Here is a 21579-nt window from a genome sequence, read left to right on the forward strand (position 1 = left end):
TCATTTTTAAAGAAATCAGTGAGCTTTTGAACCTCCTTTTCCATTAGGCTAATTCTGCTTTCTAAAGCCTTCTCCTCATGGGTTTTTTGGACCTCATTTTCCAATTGAGTTAGACTATTTTTAAAGGTGTTATTTTCCTCAGCATTTTTTTGGGTCTCCTTAAGCAAGCTGCTGACTTTCTTTTCAAGCTCATCCATGGCCTGAGCCCACTGTATATTCATTTTGGAGGTATTAGATGCAGAAGTCTTGACTTCCTCTGACAGTATGCATTGTTGTTCCTCATCTGATAGGATGAAAGGAAATACCTGTTCACCAAAAAAGTAACCTTCTGTGGTCTTATTTTTTTTTCCCTATTGGGGTTATTTTCATAGCCAGTTACTTGACTTCTGAATCCTTTGTCAAGAGGAGGGTCCCTAGTACTCCTGCTCACTCCAGGACCTTGCTCAGGGCTGAGATTCAGGTCAGCTGCTCAGTTCCCCCAGGGGCTTTAGGTCGGGGTAGGACCTCCAATCAGGGCTGAGATTCAGATCAGCTGCTCAGTTCCCCCAGAGGTTTTATGCTTAGTGCTCCAACAATGGAAGCATGGATCCCGGCTGCTGCCTGCCTGCTGTGACCTCCAGAAAGCCTTTGCTGCCCAACCTCTGCAGCCACCTTGGGGCAGGGCCAGGGGTGGACTCAGCTCCCTTCTCCTCATATTGAAAAAGCCCTCTCAATGACCTTTGGTGCCTGTGGTTTGAGGTATCTGCAAACCGCTGCTGATTCCAGGGATTTTGTCCCTGAAGCCTGCTCCAGTCCTGCTCCTTCCAGAGTCATGAGGCTGGGCTCTGCTCCGCTTGCTATGCAGCAGACCTTTCCTGTCAGCCTTCCAGGTCACACTGGGCTGGAAATCTCCATTCCTTCTTTCTTTGGTTTCTGCTGCTCTAGAATTTGTTGAGAGTCTTTCTTTACAGATATTTGATGGGCTGTAGGGGAAGAGCTAAGGTATGTATGTCTTTCTGTTCTGCCATCTTGGCTCCGCCCCTTCCCCCCCCCAAAAAAAATTTCAGTAGAAGACCACACCAAATATTTCTGTGAAGATTGTACCATGTATTTATAGTAATGGGGAAAAAACCCCAGAAAACTTTATTCATTTTGATTGTTTTTTTTGAAACCTGATAAACAGTTTTTGAGGAAAATATTAACCAGTGATGACTCATGATGCTTCTATTGTGACCTTGAAACAATTTTACTCATTTACTTGTCACATACTTAGAATGGAGATTTCCCATTAAAAAGAGTATTTCAAAGAACATTATGGTATCTCTGATGATAATTTTCTTTACAAAGCTTCTAAAATATTATCATCAATGAATCTTTGAAATAAATTTGTAGACTACCCTATACATTCTTTTGAGAGAATCAGTGTAAAATTTGTAACATTTATCCTGGGTTATAATACCTTTCCTTCACTATGTAAGGGTCCCTTTTCTGACTTTCAGGTGGTAAGGACTTCCTTTTTCTCTCTCTGCTTTGGGACTGTGCTTTTCAACTCAGCTTCTTAGATTTTATTTCATCTCCATCCCTCTTCAACACATGTCCTACTCAGGTTCTTCCCAGTCCTCTTCTTTGCCTCTGCCAGACCATATCAAGAGTTTTGTGTTCAGTTTTGGACACTATATTTTAGGACGGAAATTCTGAAGGTAGATTGTTTCTAGAGGAGAAGCAAGGTGGTAACACGTGGCCTTGGTTGTCATGTGAGAATCATCAAAGCATCTAAAAATTTTTACATGGAAAAGAGAAGACTTGAAAAGAGAAGGGGAGAAACACAAAGAATCATAGATTTAGAACTGGAAGGGACCAGAATGTTAATCTAATCCAACCCCCACTTGTTTTACAGATAAATCTCAGATTAAATGATCATATAAGTGGTCACTGACAGCCAGCATATTTAGCATTTGATTTTCAATTAGTTTTCAAAATACTGTCAGTGAACTTACTCAAGAGGGCAGGTGTGGCAGCCATTTGTCAGGGTTTTAGTGTCTTAATTGGCAGATAATGCTGAACACTAGCATCATTACTTTTATTATTTTATGGTTGTATATGTAACTTTATCCCATACCAACTTCAGAAAGGATAGGTTGGTCTTCTTGATCGAGGCTTTAATTTCCTTGCCAATTACTTTCCCAAAACAGGATGCTGCCTGTTGGTAGAAGCTTTCACTTGCATGGTAACCAAAAATATATTGGTATTGTTGCTTGTGTGTAGGAAAATTCCAGTGTAAGTTGGTTGCAGAATTGGTCAGCGAATCTGTGCATCATTTTGAGTAAATACTACAAACTCACAATCATTTATTAGCATGTAAGTAATGTCTGCTAAATGGATATACTAATTAGACTGCAGATTGTCAGTTAATAAACATTTATTAAATGGCTGCTCTGTGCCATACATTGTGCTAAGCACTGGAGACACAAATAGGGGCAAAAGACATTGTGGAACTCACAATCTAATGGGAGAGACAAGAAGCAATCAAATACGTACAAGCTATATACAAGAGAAACAGAAAATAATTGAGAGAAATTAAGAGAGGGAAAAAACACTAGAAAAGGAAAGGCTTTCTGTAGAAGATACAATTTTAGTAGATTTTATTTCATATCAAGAAAAAAATCCAGTGGTTTTGGATTCATCTCAGTTTAAGAACTGACTTTTACAACTATTCCTATCATCTGCATAGTTGGCCCAGTTTTATTGAAAAAATGCATATGATCTTGAGAACCCAGCAGAAAAACGGATCCAGGCTTAAAATGCATTTTTGGTTCTGTAGGATACTTTGTAGTTTGTATTTTAATGGGTTAAGTGTTTGGTATGCTTCTGCTTCACATGCTTCCAAATGGCAGTGTGTTATCCATAATAAACAAAAGTATTTAGTGATTTTTAAAGATCAAGACAATTCTTAAACTGCAGATAGGCTACCATAACAAAATTATTTGTCGTTGAAGGCATTACCAATGGAAATGATCAGGTCTCTAATAATAATTGCATTAGTTTACTATCCCCTGAACAACAAATATGCTATCCCTAGTCATTTTATAAAGACTTTTCCTTATCTGGAATCATAATATCTAATTATTTCTAGCATTTATTTCTCCTATTTGGCCCTTACCCTGTATTATCCTTGCTTTTATAGGAGACTAAGATTCATGAGATACCTTAGTTTAATGCATCTGGCATCTGAAGTCTTTTGCTCACAAGTGCCAAGTGGGGGGTGGGGGGAAGAGAGAAGAGAGAGAGATTTTTTTAATTTTATAAAAAGGCTGATGAATCTTCATGCCAAAAAAAACCAAACAAATAAAAATGAGTGCCTGGTGCATATATTGCATTTAGGAATGTTAAGATTTGTCTTATTCTTGGGGAATGCTGAGGACTTGTGAACCCTCTTGCAGCTGTCCTCAGATAAGGGCAGCCTTATTGTGGAAAACTGAATTGCAAAACTTTCCTCCCCCAGACCCCTCAACAACAACAAAAAATCAATGGCTTGACTGAGCTTAAATAACTGACTTTTCATCTCCTTTCATCCCACACAAAGCCCTAATCCTGAGACTACTTGAGCCACCAATGTAGGCAGTGGCTGAGACCACCACTGAATGTGTCAGTCCCTCCTCACCACACACAAAACACATTGACTGCAGCTTTTATGAAGTGAAAATGCCCCAGAAAAAGAAACTGTGAAGGAGGTGTCCTCAGTCATTTCTTTAAAAAAAAAAAAAGTTGCTGCATCTGGATATTGAGAACAAAAAGGCCTAAGACTTAGGAATAATAGGTTGGGTCACTTGGCTTTTATAGGTGCAAAAGGGTGGAACTGGCCTTTGCTTGTTTCAGTACCACTGACCCTTGCGTTTTATTGTGTGGAGAAGTCAGGGAAAGTGTGTAGAAAGAATCCCAGCATCCTTTAGCTTAACAATGACTTTGTCATTCTGAGATGTCCATGGTTTGTTGATTCCCCCACCTACCTAAACAAAAGAGACTTTTATGTACAAAAGAGCTTGCTAATCAGGTAACCAACAACTAATTTTAAACATGTGATCTTTAGTAGCCTAAAAAAAAACCAGTTCACTTCAATTATAACATTTTTGTTATGCTTTTAAAAAGGGGGGAGGGTTCTGGGATTTGAGCAGCTTCAAAAGTGTTATGAAAACTAGGTCTTTGCTACCATTGTCCATTCAGCCTATCAGACTGTGATGAATTTTCTTAATATTAGAAAGCAATGAGTTGTCATGGCTTGTTGGAATTGTTGATAAGTATCTAATTTTTGGACTTGAAAGACCAATCTGATTCTGACTTACTATGCCCCAAGGTATAATTTCTGGTTTTGTGTAAAATTGGTATGTTGAGGTGTATTATATGATGGTTAGTGCCCTTAGGAAAAGAGACAGGATAAAAAGTGGCATAGGGGTAAGAAGGAACCCTCTTGTGCATTCCTCTTTATCAACCGATTGTGCATTCCTCTTTATCAACCGATCAGAGTTCCACTTTGTCTATCAAAGTACATTTGTGGTCACAGTGAAGTTCATCGTTTGAGAGGACATGATCTATTGAAAAATTAAAGATTTCATTTTTATTAATGGTACTAGAAATCTGCATATCATTAAACTCCAAGTTATAGTGCTACTGGATGGGGCCCTTTGAAGTAACAATTGAGGAAATTTCAACTGTTCTCCTATTCACTTACCAGTTTCTGGGCATCTTTATGAAAGAATCCAAAAACAGTTAACTGGTTATAGAGAGAAAGCCAGCATGCTCTTACCCCTCTTAAAGACCATTATCCACCAAGTACTTTTTACGTTTGTTCTATCATGGCTCATTAGAGTTACTCAGATAATTTGAGTAGGCTTAAACTTTTAGTGTCAGTGTTTCTAGAGAAAAGTGTATCATCTTTAATTAAAAAAAGCCACATAGTGAAAAAAGTCAGAATGTTGGGAGTCAAAATGTGGGACATTCAGGTTCCACTTCTGCCATTACTGGCCATGTGATATTGTACCTTATGAGCTTTCATTTCTGTATATCTAAAATAAGTCTAATGATAGAATCATAGATGTAATGCTCAGAGGGAACCTAGAGGCCAGATAGTCCAGGCCATTCATTTTTCAGGCAAGGAAACTGAGATAGAAGGAGGTTGTGATTTGCACAGCATGACACAAGCAATAACTCTTACTTTTTCCATTGTACTTTATGACCATACTTGTCCTGTTAGTTCAGTCCCATTGTGACACAGAGATAGTATCAGACCTCAGAATCAGGCCTCTATAACAATTATAGGGCTGATATCTGAGGATCAACTCACTGAGTTGATAACTGAGATCATAAATGTAACCCTTTATTATTATGATGAGTGCTCTCTATATATTATTCTTATAATTTTATTTAAAAAAACAAGTGATTTACAGGTATCTAAATTTAATTTAAGTAGCCTTAATTTATGCATTTACAACTTACATAAGTATATGTGCATTTGACTAGGCTTTGTATCCCATTTGGTTACTTATTAAATATGTAGTACAACTTCCTCCCCATCAAAATAGGGGGCAGCATTGTATAGAGAAACAAGCACTAGATTAGAATTCTTGGTTCTTAATTTGAGTCCCAGAGTCATCTTATTTGTTAAATGGCCTTGGTGAGGTTGCAGCGCCTCTCATAGACTCAATATGCTCAACTCTAAAATAATTGCCCTCTTTACCATACAAGGCAGGTATGATTAGATAAGGCCAACTAACATAATGCATGCAAATCAGTTATAAAACTTGAAGTGGTTTATAAGTATCAACTATTACAGTATTACAGGCATAGGCAAGTCACAACCCATGTGTTTTTGTCATATTCATCATTTCTTCTAGCACAGTTAACATTCCATTAAAATCAGGTGCCACCATTTGTTTAGCCATTTCCCAATTCATAGACATTGACTTTGTTACCAATTCTTTACCCTCACAAAAAATACTGGTATAAATATTTTGGTGTATATGAGGACTTCTTAACAATGGCTTTCTTGGTATATAAGGCTAATAGCGGAATTTCTGGGTCAAGGGAGATGGACATTTTTAGTCACTTTATTTGCATAATTCCAAATGGCTTTTCAAAATGGTGGTACTATTTCTTGGCTCCATAAAGAGTGTACTAACATGCGTCTTTTGCCACCACACCTTCAATGATGACTATACCTTATCTTTTGTCATCTTTGCCAGTTTTGTAGGATGTGAGGTAAAACTTCAAAGTTGTTTTGATTTCATTTCTTTGATTACTTTTGATTTAGGACATTCTTTCATATGGTTGCTAATAACTTCAGATTCTTTTTTTTTTTGTTTTGAGCAATGTTTTTTAAGGTAATTTTATACCCAGTCAGTAAATACTTAGTGCCTCTGTTAAGCACTCACTGTTAAGGAGGCAATAAAGGCTGGTATCTGAAGTGCCTGACTTTGTAAAGTTTACATTCTAGTAGGGGATTTAAGACATTTAAAGTACAGCCTCTAGCCAGATAACTTCTAGGCTTTGAGAGAAGCTGATGTCTTCGCTGAATTCTCACTGTAGCCCAAAAGTTTGTACCAGTTAGTGTCTATAAAAAAGGCTAAAACCTAAGTACTGAACCACGTGAAAACTGAAACTCCAAACACTAAAAGAAAAAAATAGTAGAAAGCATCTCCCAATCTGCCTTCTTTTGTGCTTGTGAAAATGTTTTGAAGTCTCCTTACTGTTCTCTTTAATCCTGGGACCATGGCTTTATTGAATGATTAGAAGAGAACGGAAGAAGAACTTGATGTGAAAAAGATAAGGAGGTCAATTTGAAACACAAGGGGGAAAGAAAAGGAATAAGCGTTTATATGGCGCCTACTATGTGCCACACACTGTGCTGAATGCTTTATATCATCTCACTTGATCGTAAGGGTACAGGTATAGAGCAGATTTGTTTAAAATTTAAAATTTTAAAATTTAAATTTTTAAAATTTAATTCAACTTTTTAAACAAATGTTTGGCTTTCCATAGAGTTCTAGTTTCATATAGTTTAGAGATGTAGGTGAGACTCAAAAGAAATGGCACTGATAAAGGAAAAGGGGCCCAACCAAGGTGGGACCTCTAAAGCTCACAGGTGTGGAAAAGATGGAGCTGACCTCCAGACACCCCAGAATGTGCCAGGTGCTCAATAGGCATATGCCTTGCACTTGCTGACTTACCGCTGATACTGAAGGGGGAAAGTCCTTACATACCTACATGGAAAAGCCTTACAGATCTACACAGTCTCTGTTGACTCTGCAAAACCTTTTGTTTACTTTGGCTTTATTTGTCTTATTGGGTTTTAATGCACTTGAGGAAAAATAGAGCCCCATGAAATCTGTTGCATATGTCCCTTGACCCTCACTCCTCCCCAATTTTTCCTTCTCAGTTCTGTCATGCTGGATACCTTCTGCTCAGTGTTTGGGCTGGCTTTCAAGTCTATAATGTCTTACACAAAGCCCCTCCTCATATTGTGTATTCTAGCCAAACTTATTTTTACATTTGTTTAACTTTCCCAGCCCTATACTTTTTCCCACATTGCTACCCTTACATAGAACTCCATTTCACCTTCCCTACCCTCCATTTTTTTTACTTCCCATCTATCCTTTGAAACTGATTGAAATGCTGCATTCTTGTGGAACCCTTAATAATGGTAGCAATAAATTACAACAAATAAATTAAAAATGTCTAAATTTTACAGTTGACAAAGCTGAGACTTACAGAAGTTGAATAAATATCCAAGGTAGGATTAGAATTCAGGTCTTTCTAGGTCCAATGTTGTATCTACTTGATCTAGAAGAAGCCTTCCTTGATTGACCCCCCAGTAGATAATAGAAACAGCTGGTAGTTCAGTGGGTAGAGTGCTAGGCCTGGAATCAGGAAGACCTGAGTTCGCATTTGGCATCAGACAACTCACTAGCTATGTGACCCTGGTTTAAATCACTTAACCATTCTGCCTCAGTTTTCTCAATTGTAAAATGGGGATAATAATAGCACCGACCTCACAGGGTTGTTGTGGAGATCAAATGAGATAATATTTTTTTTAAAAAAAGTGCTAAACACAATCCTTAGTGCAGACTAACTGCTATATAATGAATAATTATTCCCTCCCTTTTTACCCTCACACTTCACGTATCACTTCGTAACCTTCTTGTCACACTCCACATTAGTACAAATAGTTTATGCCACATTCCCTATTCAATTATAAAGCTTGAATGCATGGACCGTATTTTGTCTCTGTTTTATTTCTCTGCCAGTGCCTACAAGGGAGCCTGGGTATGCCCTTTCACACAATTTTTACTTAATAAATATTTGTATAACTTAATTGAACTGAACTGAATTGAGTCATGCACTGTAAAAGCTGGAAGGTCAACATTCTCATTTTTCTGATGAGGAAACTTTGGTCTATAGACCCCAAGTGATTCAACTGAGCCCACCCAGCAATTTCGTGACAAAATAAGGTCTTGAACCCAGATATCCTGGATGCAAGTTCGATGCTCTCAATCATAATATTTTGTTGTTTCAGGCGATCTATGTTTTAATCACTTCCAGAATTCCAAAGTATCTTTAATGCAGCTGCAATATGAAGCAGCAGCAATATTCTACCCAATATTCATTTATTTAAAAGATAATTTCATATCATCTCATGTTTTTTTCCAAAATCATTATGCATAAGTATCTAAAAAATTACCTACATCAATAAACAACTTGCTGATTAAAAGCTGTGCACCAAGTTTTGTTTTTGGTTTGTTTTGGGTTTTTTTTTTTTACCCTGAATCATAAGTAAAATCTTGCCTTGTCTTCTTGCCCAAGATGTGAAATCCTACTTTGTTTATAAGCACATAAGTCATATCTACAGCATAATCAATAGTTTAAGGCAATCTGGAAGATTTGTACTTATCACAACTTGGAACAGGATTGTTAGAGTCTGACTGACAGCAGTATTAAAAGATTTCTAGCTCCTGTGAAGTGTTAGAAATGTTAGAAATCTTAATGACTGTGATTTTATTTTAATAAATAAAGTAGACAGTTTTCAGCACAAAACTATTTACTGATTGAGTGAATTCAGTGTTCAAATACCTTTTTTTTTACCTCTCTATTATATACAACCAAGGGCTACGGGGAGGAAGGATGACAGAATAATCTGCAAGTATGTGCGTTATGTTTGCACATAAGAATACATTTTGCTACTAACCGCAAATAGGTAGCATTATGGCTTTCACAAAGCCTAGAATCAGAAGAATGAACAGAATCATAGGATTTCAGACTTTGAAGGAACATTCTAATCCAGAGGATTCTTAATCTGAGGTCCATGACCTTGTTTTATGATCATTTTGGTAGCTGTATTTCATATTCATCTTAAGTTTAAAATATTCAAAAACATATTTTTTTAATATTTCAATCTAAAAATAGTATTCTGAGGAGTCTTTTACGTTTCACCAGACTGCCAGAGGGATCCATGACACAAAACAAGGTTAAGAACCTTTATCTAGTCCAACCTTTGCTTCCTTTCCCCCAATAATAATAATAGCATTATAAAACTTAAAGGTTTGCAAATCATTTCATATAAATTTAGCTCATTTTATCTTCACAATAACTTTGAGTTAGGTGTTAATGATTATTTCCCCTTTTGCGGATGAAGAAACAAAAGCTGAGGTTTAAGTTACTTGCTCAGCATCACCCAGCTAAGAAGTATCTGAGGCAAGATCTTGATTCCAAGTCCAGAGCTCCATTCTACAGCTGACCTTCTTAGAACCTCTACTACAACATATGACAATTTTTGGTTCTAATACTCTGATGAGGTAGCTCCCATTTATGTCTTAAGGCAGAGCGTTCCATTTTTGGACAGTTTTATTTACTGGGAAGATTTTCTCTACATTGAGCCTAAATTTCCTGTTTTTCGTATTCTATCCATTGGTTATAGTTCTGCCTCTGGTGGCCAATCAGAACTAATTTCATTTCTTTTCCATATACGTGTTACTTTTCTATATTCCTTCCTATGCTTGAAGACAAATATCATGTCCCCTCTGTGTCTTCTCAAGGCTTACGTCATCCGTTTCTTTAACTGATCCATAGATGGTATGGGTTATAGGACTAACGCAATTCTGGTAGCTTTCCCGAATGTTCTCCAGCTTAGAAATGTTCTTCTGAAACTAGAATTTGTTAACTTTTTCAGTGTCACGGACCTCCATTGCAGTCTTGTAAAGCTTAGAGACTTCTTCTCAGAATCAAGTTTTTTAAATACATAAAATTGAACAGGAAACCAGTTGCATTGAAATGTAATTATGAATTTTTTAAAAAGTTTATGAGGGCACAGTAGATAGAGCACTGACCCCAGAGTCAGGAGGACCGAAGTACAAATGTGGCCTTTAGATACTTAACTAGCTGTGTGACCATGGGCAGGTTGCTTAACTCCCTTTGCTTCCAAATTAAAAAAAAAAAAAGTGCATGAACCATAGGATAACAGTCCTTGTAAGAGCTTAGACATATTTTTTTTCAAATGTTGCGTAGGGATACCATACTCTCTGATAAGCACTGGTAATGCAAAGAAAGACAATCCTTGCACTAAAATAGTCTGCCCACTAGAGGGAAAAGACAGTACCTAAAAAAAGAGCTGTAAATGGTTAGAGGGTGGGGTTCTAGAACAGACTGGAAACAAAAGGTCGAGAAGTAATCTGGGAAAGGCATGAGCTGAACTGGGTTGTGATTGAGCATGAATTTTTCCTCATGGAGTTTTGGGACCTAACGTGCCAATCAGAGCAGGAGACTCTAGAAGAGGTGGTATTATCAGCACGCAAAAGTTAGTCCTCTGAAGCAGAGAGATGGAGAAGTAGTCTAGGGAGTTACATATTAAACTGAGTTTGGAGTGAGCATAGTCCATGTTGATACTTCTTCAGATGGAAGTTCATGAATGAGCTCACCAGTCAGAGGAAGAGATTGTGGAGGTAGAGGTGTTAATTATATTTGCGCTCTCACTTCCTTATTTGTGGAATCTGTGCTTCTTATTGCAATTCAGGACTACCTGCTTTGTTTGTTTTTTTGGTTACCTTATCATACAGTTTGCTCCTTGAGCCATCAGAATCTTTTTGGATCTAATCACTGTCTTCCAGGGCTGTCTGTCCTTTCTAACTTTATGTCATCTGAAATGTGATAAGAATATTGACCATGCACAGTATTTTTAGTAAAACTTGGAATATTTTAATTATACTTCTTTGAGAGAGAATGAGAACAGTAGCTTTGCACTGACAGTTTGACATTTGTATGAAATATTGGCCGTTTTGGCAGGCTTATTAAATAAATCACAGCCAGATTTCATTAGTACTTCAGTGAATGTATGACCTCATGATTGCTGGTCCTACCTTTAGATTACAACCTATTCGTAGCTTCTCCTCCTATGTGATTCTTACCTACATCTTCCCCTCGATTCTCCAGAAATTCTTTTGATCTTCTAACATTTGTTGAGTACCAATTCCATAGCTCTCTATCTATTATACCTGAATTTCCCTGTGTAACTTTCTGATCACACATTTTATGCTATCTTTTACACTGTTTATTTAGTGAAAGTCATCCTTAGCAATGTGCTTCAATTTGTTTCTGCCCCCCTAAAATCTCCCCATTGTCTTTTAGGTCACCTCAATTTTGATTCTTTAAGGATTGTACTATTTCACTACTAACAACAATAATTATGTATTAACAATAATTAAGCAACATTATTAACAATATAGTTTCACAAGAATATTGACATTAAAGAGATAGGCTTCTGTGTCATAGCAATGTGTGATGAATCCATTGATTAGAAAACAAATTTAGGGAGTAAGGACATGGAGGTAAACCATGGGTTCATAATCTTTTTTGTATCCTGGACTGATTTGGAAAACCCGTGAAACCTATCAGCCTCTTCTCAGAACGTTGTTTTTAAATAAGCAAAAAATACAAATGATTATAAATAAAAGAGTTGAAATGTGCTTATCAATATATTTCATATGTATACATATATGTAATATTTTATTTCTCCCAATTACATGTTAAAACAATTTATAACATTTGAGTTTTTTTTAAGTTTTGAGTTCTGAATCTGTCCTTTTCTCCCTGCCTCCGCTTCCCCTTCCCAGAGACAATACACAATCAGCTATAGGTTATATTTGTGCAGTCACATAAAACATTTCCATGTTATTGATTTTGGACAGGAAGACTTGAATAAAAGTAAAAGAATGAAAGAAAGAAAGTGAAAAAAAAAGTGAAGAATGCTTCAGTCTGTATTCAAACTGTATCATTTCTTTCTCTGGAGGTCGATAGTGGGCTTGATCATTAGTCCTTTGGGATTGTCTTAGATCTTTCTGTTGCTGAAAATAACTAAGTCATTCGCAGTTTTTTATCCTACAATATTGCTGTTACTTTGTACAACTTCTGGTTCTGCTCACTTCACTTTGTATCAGTTCATATAAGTCTTACCATGGTTTTCTGTTTAGTCATTCCCCAATTGATGGGTTTGTCTTTGATTTTCAATTCTTAGCTACCACAGAAATAGCTGCTGTAAATATTTTTGCACAAATAGGTTCTTTTCCCTTTTAAAACAAATTCACAGGCACCAGGTTAAGAAACTTTGACCTAACCTTTCATTATAGTTTGACAGTAGCAAAGAAGTAATGGTGATGACAGCTGGGCCCATCAGCTTTCTGGATGTTAGGTTGCAAATATCAAGTTGGAGGTAATAGAATGAAGACTCAGGAATACAAACTCTGAGGGGAAAAACTGTTTACTGTTGTAGGAAATCTGAAAATGCCTGCCCTTTTTCCCTTTACTGTGTATTTTTTTTAAACCAAATATACCATTGGTACACATATAGACCATGATCATAAAATTTCATGACAGTAATAAAGTAGAGAAATAAAGGAAAACAGTTGAAAACATTGTTTGTTGTACATGCTTGAGTCGTGTCAATATAATAAAAAGAAGAGTAATATTTCAGTTTATCATTTTAAGACTTTACCACTGAAACTTCCAAGGAGCTTATAGAACAAGACAAAAATAGTGACATCCATTTGGCATAATGAAGGGTCTAGAATAAAAATGTAATACTAGAACAGTTGCTTATACTAGATAAGCAAGAACCAGAAGGAACTGAATATAGTATTTAATGAAACCAAGAACACAAACCGTCTAGTGAAACATTCCTATGTGGCTAGACAGTTTGGCAGAAAATAAACTTATACCACAATCTTATGCCATACCACAATAAGTTCTAAATCAACACAAAACCGAAATTTGTAGTGCATTACATTATAACGCGTTTGTTCCTTACAGCAACTTTGTGAGAGAGTTGCTATTATTTTCCTCATTTTACCTAGCTTGTAATTCTCTAAGGCAGGATTCAAACTCGCATCTTCTTAATTCCAAGTCCCAATCTCCATCGGTTGCATCACTTAGCTGCCTAAATAAAAAATCTCATTCTAAAAAATAAGCATAGGTGATTAGATGGTGGCACCCTTCAAATCTAGAGTGAGAAATATGACAAAGAGGAAAGAAATAGCCATAAAAGACAAGGTAGACAATTTTAATTGTATGGAATTGTTAATAAACCTTTTGCACAAAGAAAATCAGTGCAGCTAGAACAAAACAGAAACTGTTAAGTGTAAAATAACCTTTGTTCTAAATATCTAAAATGTAAGTTTGGTACCCAGTATGTGTAGAGTATTTGCATAAATATATGACATGTAACCATATATACCCAAGACAAAAATGGAAAGAACTGGTTGTGTCCCAGTTGGACGTTATCATCATTCCAACCCCAAAGCTTACTTTCCATCCCTTATCCTTATTCCTCCTAATAAACAAATGTAATTATTGAGGATTTTTGTTATTGTTGTTATTGTATATTTGTTTGCTTGCTTATTTTTGAAGTTTTCTGCTTGCTTTCTTGAATAAATAGACATGGGTTATAACATACCATCTTTCTTCCATGGTCCAGTAGAGAGAGAGAATAAAATTTCCCATTAACTGTTACAAAGACATCTGCCACATTGTACTACCATATTAGTCATGTGGCAAAGTGTTAGTTTTTGTTTATTTTGTTATATGGTTATAATGATAGATGAATGAGCTGAAAGTCTAGGTATTAAAGAGTCAGGTATCCACAAAAGAAAATATGCTTCTGTTTTCACCAAGTTGGTGACTTCCCTAAAGTAGGAATGTCAGAAAGAGATGGAAGAAACCTCCAAAATTATAGAGCCCAACACATAAGAACCTACAAGGACCATCCAGCTTCCAGTCTGAAGATGTCCAATGTAGGAGAACCTCCTATGTCTCAAGGCAGCCCATTCAACTTTTAGACAGGTTTATTGTTGGAAATGTTTCTATCAAGCTGAAACTTTTCCCTCTGTAACTTTTACTCATTGGCAGTAGTTCTATCCTATGGGGCCAACCTCTCTCCCTCCCCCAAACAGGACCTAATCCCTCTTCCTTATGAAGACCTTTCAAATATTTGCACAAATATTTTTGACAGCTTTAGTGTCCCCTCCCTATTCTGCTCTTCGGTAGACTAAGAATTCCAAACTCTTTCAGTAGATCCCCTTATGTTATGGTTTCCTGGTTGCCCTCTGCTGGATGTGCTCCAGATTACCAGCCTGTAGCACCTGTACATAAGGGATTCTATTTTGTTTTCATTAGATTAGTAGTACTAATAGAAAGGTCTCTACTTATCTGTACTCTCCCTATTCAGTTTGGTATATGAAGGCAAGTACTTAGCTTCTCTGAAGAGTAATCTCACAAGTTCTGGGCAGTAAATCTTGGAAAATATTAGAGGGAAGGCCTTGAGAATAGCTATTCCCATTTATAATGGGATATATGTGTGTATATATATATATATCTACATACATACATATATTTATATATATAAACATGAAATGTTTTTCTTTCTCACAACAATCCTGAGAAGTAGGCCATGGAAGTCTTATTATACCCATTTTACAGATGGGAGAGGTCTAGATTGAATCACTCCTAAGTGACAAAAGATGGGATTCAAGCCCCCATATTCTGAATCTGCAGACCCACCTCTTACAATACTTAAGTCTTCTTCAAAATGCAACTCAGCTGCTTCCATCTTAATGAAGCCACTCCTTCAGTAGAATGAAGCTCCCTATTTGTCTGTGCCCCTTATCACCTATTTTTTGTGCGTATTGTGAATATAGTTATGTAGGTTTCAATGTAATCTCCCCACTCCTATCCATTGCAAGCTTTTGAAGGCAGTCCCTGTTTCTCTTCCGTCCCTGTGCACCAGGCACAAAGTACATTGTTAATAAATAATAAATGCTGACTGATTGGTGCTTTTTTTCCCCAGTGACCATACTTGCACCATGTAGTCTAATAGTGACTCTGAGGAACAGGTCTGAATCATCTGGGTCGTGTGGATCTATTGTTATTTTAATAGTCTTTGCAGCATCTAATGAGTATGACTTAGATCTTGGCCTAAGGGATTTTCCTTTGTCAGACAAGTGGCCTGGAAATTAAGGGCTCTTTGGAGTCAGTGGGGAACTTGATTATGTAACTTGAAAGGAGAAGATGAAATTTGTTTCAGGAAAGCAGTCTTTGAGTGGTTGGACAGATAATTTTATCAAAATCCTTTGTCTTTTACAGTTCTGTTTTGTCTTGTTCCTTCAGAGTATACATAAGTAGCTAACCGTGAATATGTTATTTGCCTCATTTCATCTATCTTCCACCATTAAATTCAAGAAAAAAGTTCTATATGATTTTGTTTACTTCTTTCCTGGGGGTGAATTGGTAGCCTTAAGGTAATTTGCTCAGATCTAGACCCTTGAAAAGGATCTAATTTTGACCTAATATATTTTCTCCTAGGTATCAAAAAAAGACAATTTCATACTTACATGTTACTTTGCCTGAGGCTTTAGCTAGATATTATAATTTAACCTCCTGGGTACTGCTTTTCTTCCAAAGAAGTCAGAAGTTTTATTGTTTTGCCCATTTAAGACATTCATTAGGAATGGTCTTAAATTAAGCCTGGAGAGGAACACTGAGGTAGACCTGGATTCTAATTCTCCCACTAACTTTGGGCAAGGCAATTAATTTATTGATGTCTTACTTTCTCATCTGCAAAATGTAGACTGCAATCCATGCCCTCATATTTAGAAGAATTGTTTTAAGGATCAAATGAGATAATGAATCAGTACAGCCCCTACTTACCCAGTCACATACTTCGCTGAGACCCAGAACCCAATGCTTTTGTCTCATTTTGTTTGTTTGTGTTGGTTTGGTTTTTAAAGATAACAGATTCAGTACTGCCTTCTATCAACATAGGATATTAGGGAATAGGAGTTCAGTAAACTGGCACTTAGCTATTCAGTGTCTAGCAAAATCTTACTTTTATAATTCAGAATTGCCAGGTCACCACTCTGTATCTTTTACTCCTCATCCACTTTGGTTGTTGTTTGGTAGACTCATTTCTGGCCCTTGCCTTTTTACACAATGACATGATTAATGTCTGTTGGATTAAAATTAACTGAAATAGATTGAGGGTCCCAGCCCTCTGAATCCCAGTTCTGTCCTCTCTTCTCTTTGGAAAAAAACTTAACAAAAAACAAATGCACTGGTAGTTTCCAACTTTCTTTTTGAATATGATAGCCCATTTTTAAACTTGCAGATTAACTTGAGAAAATACATGATAAAAATCTACTGGGAATATAGTAATACTTATGCTGGTATACTTTGGAGATATTATGGATATAAAGCAAATATTACAATAAAGCGAGTCACACAAAATTTTGGTTTCCCACTGCATATAAAAGTTATGTTTATACTATAGACTATTAAGTGGGGCTATTAAGTATCATGTGTAAAGAAACAATATACATACCTTAATTTTTTTTTAATTACTAAAAATGGTAATTATTATCAGAGCCTTCAGCAAGTTGTAATCTTTTGGTTGGTGGCGGGTCTTGCCTCAGTGTTGATGGCATTGACTGGTTGGGGTGATGGTTGCTGAAAGGTGGGCTGGTTGAGGCAGTTTCTTAAAGTAAAACAACATTGAAGTTTGCCACATTGATTAACTTTTCTTGAAAGATTTCTCTGTAACATGCAATGCTGTTTGATAGTATTTTATCTGCATTAGAGCTTCTTTCAAAATTGGAGTCAGTCTTCTCATATGATGCCACTGCTTTATCAATTAAGTTTATGTAATTTTTTTTCTATTATTTTTTCTCAGGGAATAGAGAGGCCTGAGGAGAGAAATGGCCAATAGAAAAAGTAGTCAGAGCTCACAGAACATTTAGCAGTAAAATATAACATATGGGCATGGTTTGTGCGGCCCTAAAACTGTTATGGTAACATCAGAGATCTCTGAAAAAGTTTGAAATATTGAGAGAATAACCAAAATGTGACATGGAAACATGATGTGAGAACATGCTATTGGAAAAATGGTTCCTGTAGACTTTCTTGACACACTGTTGCCACAAACCTTCAATTTGTAGGGAAAAAAACCACACACAATATCAGCAACGCATGCACAATAAATGCCTGTACTTTGCTGAAAGTAAATAAATTTTACGTTCATTTTTATCTTATTCATCACAAGAACATACTCATGAAATTTGAAACATAATAATTGCTTATTATACGGATTTGTGGAACCCTTGAAATAACCTCCAGATCCCTTCAGTCCTTATTCTACAGTAATAATAGCAATTATTATTGTTGTTAATAGCTAACATTTATGTAATAGCTAACATCTATGTACAAGGCACTGTGCAGAGCACCTTCCAAATGTTATTTCACAATGGTTAGGCAGCACAACCCTACACCTCATGCTTTTAATTTGTTTCTCGTCAGTCATCTCTGACTCTTCATGACCTCCTTTGGGATTTTCTTGGCAAAAATATTGGAGTATTTCCTTCTCTAGCTCATTTTATAGATGAGAAAACTGAGGTAAATAGGTTTAAGTGACTTGCCCAGGGTCACATGCTTAGTAAATGTCCGAGGCCAGATTTGAACTCAGGAAGAAGAATCTTCCTGACTCCAGGCCTGGTGCTCTATCCACTATGCCACCTAGCTGTCCAAATTTTACAAAACTTTAATTTATACTATTGATTATATTCCATTATCTTCATATTCCATTATACTCCATCTCCTACCTTTCTGGCAAAGAGATTTTAACTATCTATAGGATGTTGAATAATAACAATTACTGTGATCCTAACTGATAAAATGACCATCAAAATACTCTTTACTTCCTTCCAAAGAATTCTTAATAAACAACCACATTTTGCTGTTATTGTTTCAGACACTGCTGCAAATTATTGGCGTGGTAGCTGTGGCCATAGCTGTGATCCCATGGATTGCGATTCCATTAATTCCACTTTGTATTATTTTCATTATTTTGCGACGCTACTTCTTAGAAACATCAAGAGATGTGAAACGTCTGGAATCTACAAGTGAGTAAGGAAAATCTCAATTAAGATGACTAATAGAATTGATTTGAGTCTAATCTATAATTTAAGGGAAATGTCATATTTTGCTTATTTTAACTTGTAAAATTAGTCTTCCCACGTGTAGCTTAAAGCAGTATTAGTTCGCGTCTGGGGCCATAGCAATAAAGAAGGATATTGGTAAGAGGGTTAAGGAATTTCAGTGAACCTGGGATGAGTGCGGAGGTAATGAAGAATATGTTCTAAAAAGTAAGGATTTTGTTCTGAGTGGAATAAAATTTGGTCAGAACCCTAGGAAGATCAGTGAGGAGAAGGAGATAAAAGAGCAGAGCTGGGCATATTAACAGGGGTTTATGGGCTAGTCTTACATCCTAGGCAACTCTTAAGGACTAGGAATTATGGAAGAGTTGCTGTTTAGGCATTAGTAGAAGTTTCCACACTGGGAGTTTCATTTTTAAAAAGCCACATATACTGTTCCATTTCATGATAATCAAGCACTTACTGACAAATAGTTTAGAGAATACTGTCATTAGCCACCACTTGTTTATAGCAAAAAGTTATCTACTTCCTCTAAATGGTACTGGTCACACTTGATGAACTGGCAAGGATTAGCAGCAAGTTATGTGGCTGGTCGTTTTTTATTCATATGTCATATCAAAATTATTTGTAAGAGTATCCTTGATCTTAAAAGTATTGCACCGTTTTTTTCATTTTCTGGTTAAAATGCAAAATGGAATTTCCTAATTTAATGTATTTCCTTGTTTGAGAAAAGAAAAAGAAAAAAACAGAGAATGTACTAGGAGTTTTTTACTGATATGTCATTAAAAGTTCAGAAAGATCTTTCTCTTTGGCTAGTTGCAATTATCATGTATCAGGTGCTAAGCATTGTAGAGAAACTAAACAGTGAGTTATTAGCTGTTCTGAGTTTTACCTGGAACAGCATTTAAACATCATATCTCTCTCATTGGTTTTTCTTCACACTTTAAATGGATCTTGAAACAATATCCTCAAAAGAAAGAAAAGAGCAGAGAAGAGTAAATGTATAATTTACTAAGCTAATTAGTATATTAAACTCTCCATTTTTAAATGACTGGGGCTGTGCCATAATATATATTACCCCATAACAGGGACAAGAAGAAAATAAGGGAATGATCTATAAATAATAATTAATATATAAATAAACTCAGGGAACACTTCTGGAAGTCATTAGCTCATACAGTCTTTTAGCAAACATTGGCTTAATGTCATCTATATTGCACTAATGGAGAAGCATAATTTTCTTTTTTGTGATTTTCTATATTAATTAGTCTTCACCTGCTGCTTATGCAGTATTCAGGAATCTGACACTAAAAGTGATTTAAGTAGTTTCTTCTCTTTTCCTTTATGACTTATCATTTGAAAAATCCATACAATTCAGAACTTCCTTGCAGAGACTCCAAAAGGTTTGTGTAGATATTCCTTCCCTCAAGGCAGCACACCTATAAATTGCCTGCCATGTGCCATTCTCTTCCTATCTTCCTAAGTTTCTCACAAGGTGACTATCCAGAGAGTTGGGACCCTTCCTTGATTTCCCTTCTTCTTGCATTGATATGGACAGAGCCTGGAGATTGTCCTTAGATGGAGACCGTCAATCTGTCCTTGAAAAACCTGTTCTTTTTATAAACAACCCAGTATTTTCCTAAACTTCTCTTCTTAGTAGATATACAAGTATAAGGATAATTAAAACCAGCATTCTGTACTTCTCCCAAAGTCTCACTGGTTACTTACTCAAGGATAGGATGCTGATGACTGTGAGATTTTGCTATTGAAAAGATAGAAGTCACATCCTGATCTGCCTTGACAAACTATTTATAATCCCATTGATGACAGAGAATGAAAACCTGTGGCTGAATTATGCCATTTTAGTAGCATACTAGAGACTGATGTGCTGAAGGAATGAGAGTTGTTAAACAGTATTTGGAAAGCAGATCTTTCTTAGAATAGATAAAAGATACAATCTGCCATGTAACATGACATCAACTTCCAAGCCAAAATGAATTTCTATGGGACAGTAGGGTTTTTCATGTTTATGAGCCCTGGCCTTGCAATTAAGCCTACATTCCAGTACTGAAAATGTGCTAGGAACGTCATGTGCTATGATGAAGACCAAATGACAGCACCAAATTTCCAGCTATGCAGTCATAAAAGCACTCCCAGGTCTCCTGGAGTTAAAGTCGGGATTCCTGAAAGCCATCTCTGCTGAGCAGGTCATGTGAGAACAGATGCCAGTACAATACCTGGATACCCCTTTCAGAGTGACCTATAAAGAGACTATTCAAGCATGGTATACACAAAGGAAGAGCTCCTCAGATTCACTCAAGTGTTGAAAAATTACTCCAACTAGCAAAAGCACTGTTCCAGATGGATTTAATTTGCAATTGAAGGTCATTTGAACAGATATTGGACCAAGACTTTTAATTCCAGATGTTCCAAGTAAAAGCTGTTTTGCCCAAAGATTGAGCAAAATAAACCCTGAAAGCAGAGCAAGCTGCCTCATCTTCATTTGCACCCAGAACTATTCTTTGACAGGTTTCATTTGCAAACTAAAAACGTCACTTGGTTTAGAAATTGCTTTTAGGTTTCTGTTCTCACCATGTTACTTTAGTTCTGTTTCTATTCCTATAAAATGAGGGGTTGAACAAAATCATTGCTAAGAAACCTTCCAGTTCTCTGGATCCTATGACTGGTGGGGCTGAGCAAAGAACATGGCATTGTTCTGCCTGAGTAAGCTGGTTCTCTTTTTGCTTTGCAGCTCGGAGCCCAGTATTTTCCCATCTGTCCTCTTCTCTTCAAGGGCTTTGGACCATCCGGGCATACAGAGCTGAGCAGAGATTCCAGGAATTATTTGATGCTCATCAGGATCTTCATTCAGGTCTGTACATCTTTGGGAACATTTTTGCAAAGGATGAATGATTTACCACCTGTTTAGGTTGTGACCTCCCCACCCTGGTGGCCTTCACTTTTTCCTAATTTGAGAGCTGACATATTTTCCTTTGTCCTTTTCTTCCTACTGCTAGCTTTCTTCTCCCTTTTCTGTGCCTTCCTTCCCTCCCTCCCTTTCTCTACCATCCCTCTTTACCTTGATACG

At 36.6% G+C, this 21579-nt stretch overlaps 1 protein-coding gene across 3 annotated transcripts in view; it reads left to right on the top strand.

The window, feature by feature from the left end:
* The window catches only part of ABCC4 (ATP binding cassette subfamily C member 4 (PEL blood group)), a 274791-nt gene that overhangs the window by 192436 nt on the left and 60776 nt on the right, over positions 1-21579 (top strand). For all 3 annotated transcript variants that reach the window (XM_072622112.1, XM_072622110.1, XM_072622111.1), the window contains exons 21-22: positions 18308-18458; positions 21244-21363. In XM_072622112.1, the coding sequence (XP_072478213.1) occupies positions 18308-18458; positions 21244-21363 (271 nt within the window). The remainder of the gene's footprint in view (positions 1-18307; positions 18459-21243; positions 21364-21579) is intronic.

Source organism: Notamacropus eugenii, chromosome 6, assembly GCF_028372415.1.
Source record: "Notamacropus eugenii isolate mMacEug1 chromosome 6, mMacEug1.pri_v2, whole genome shotgun sequence".
NCBI classification, from domain to species: Eukaryota; Metazoa; Chordata; class Mammalia; order Diprotodontia; family Macropodidae; genus Notamacropus; species Notamacropus eugenii.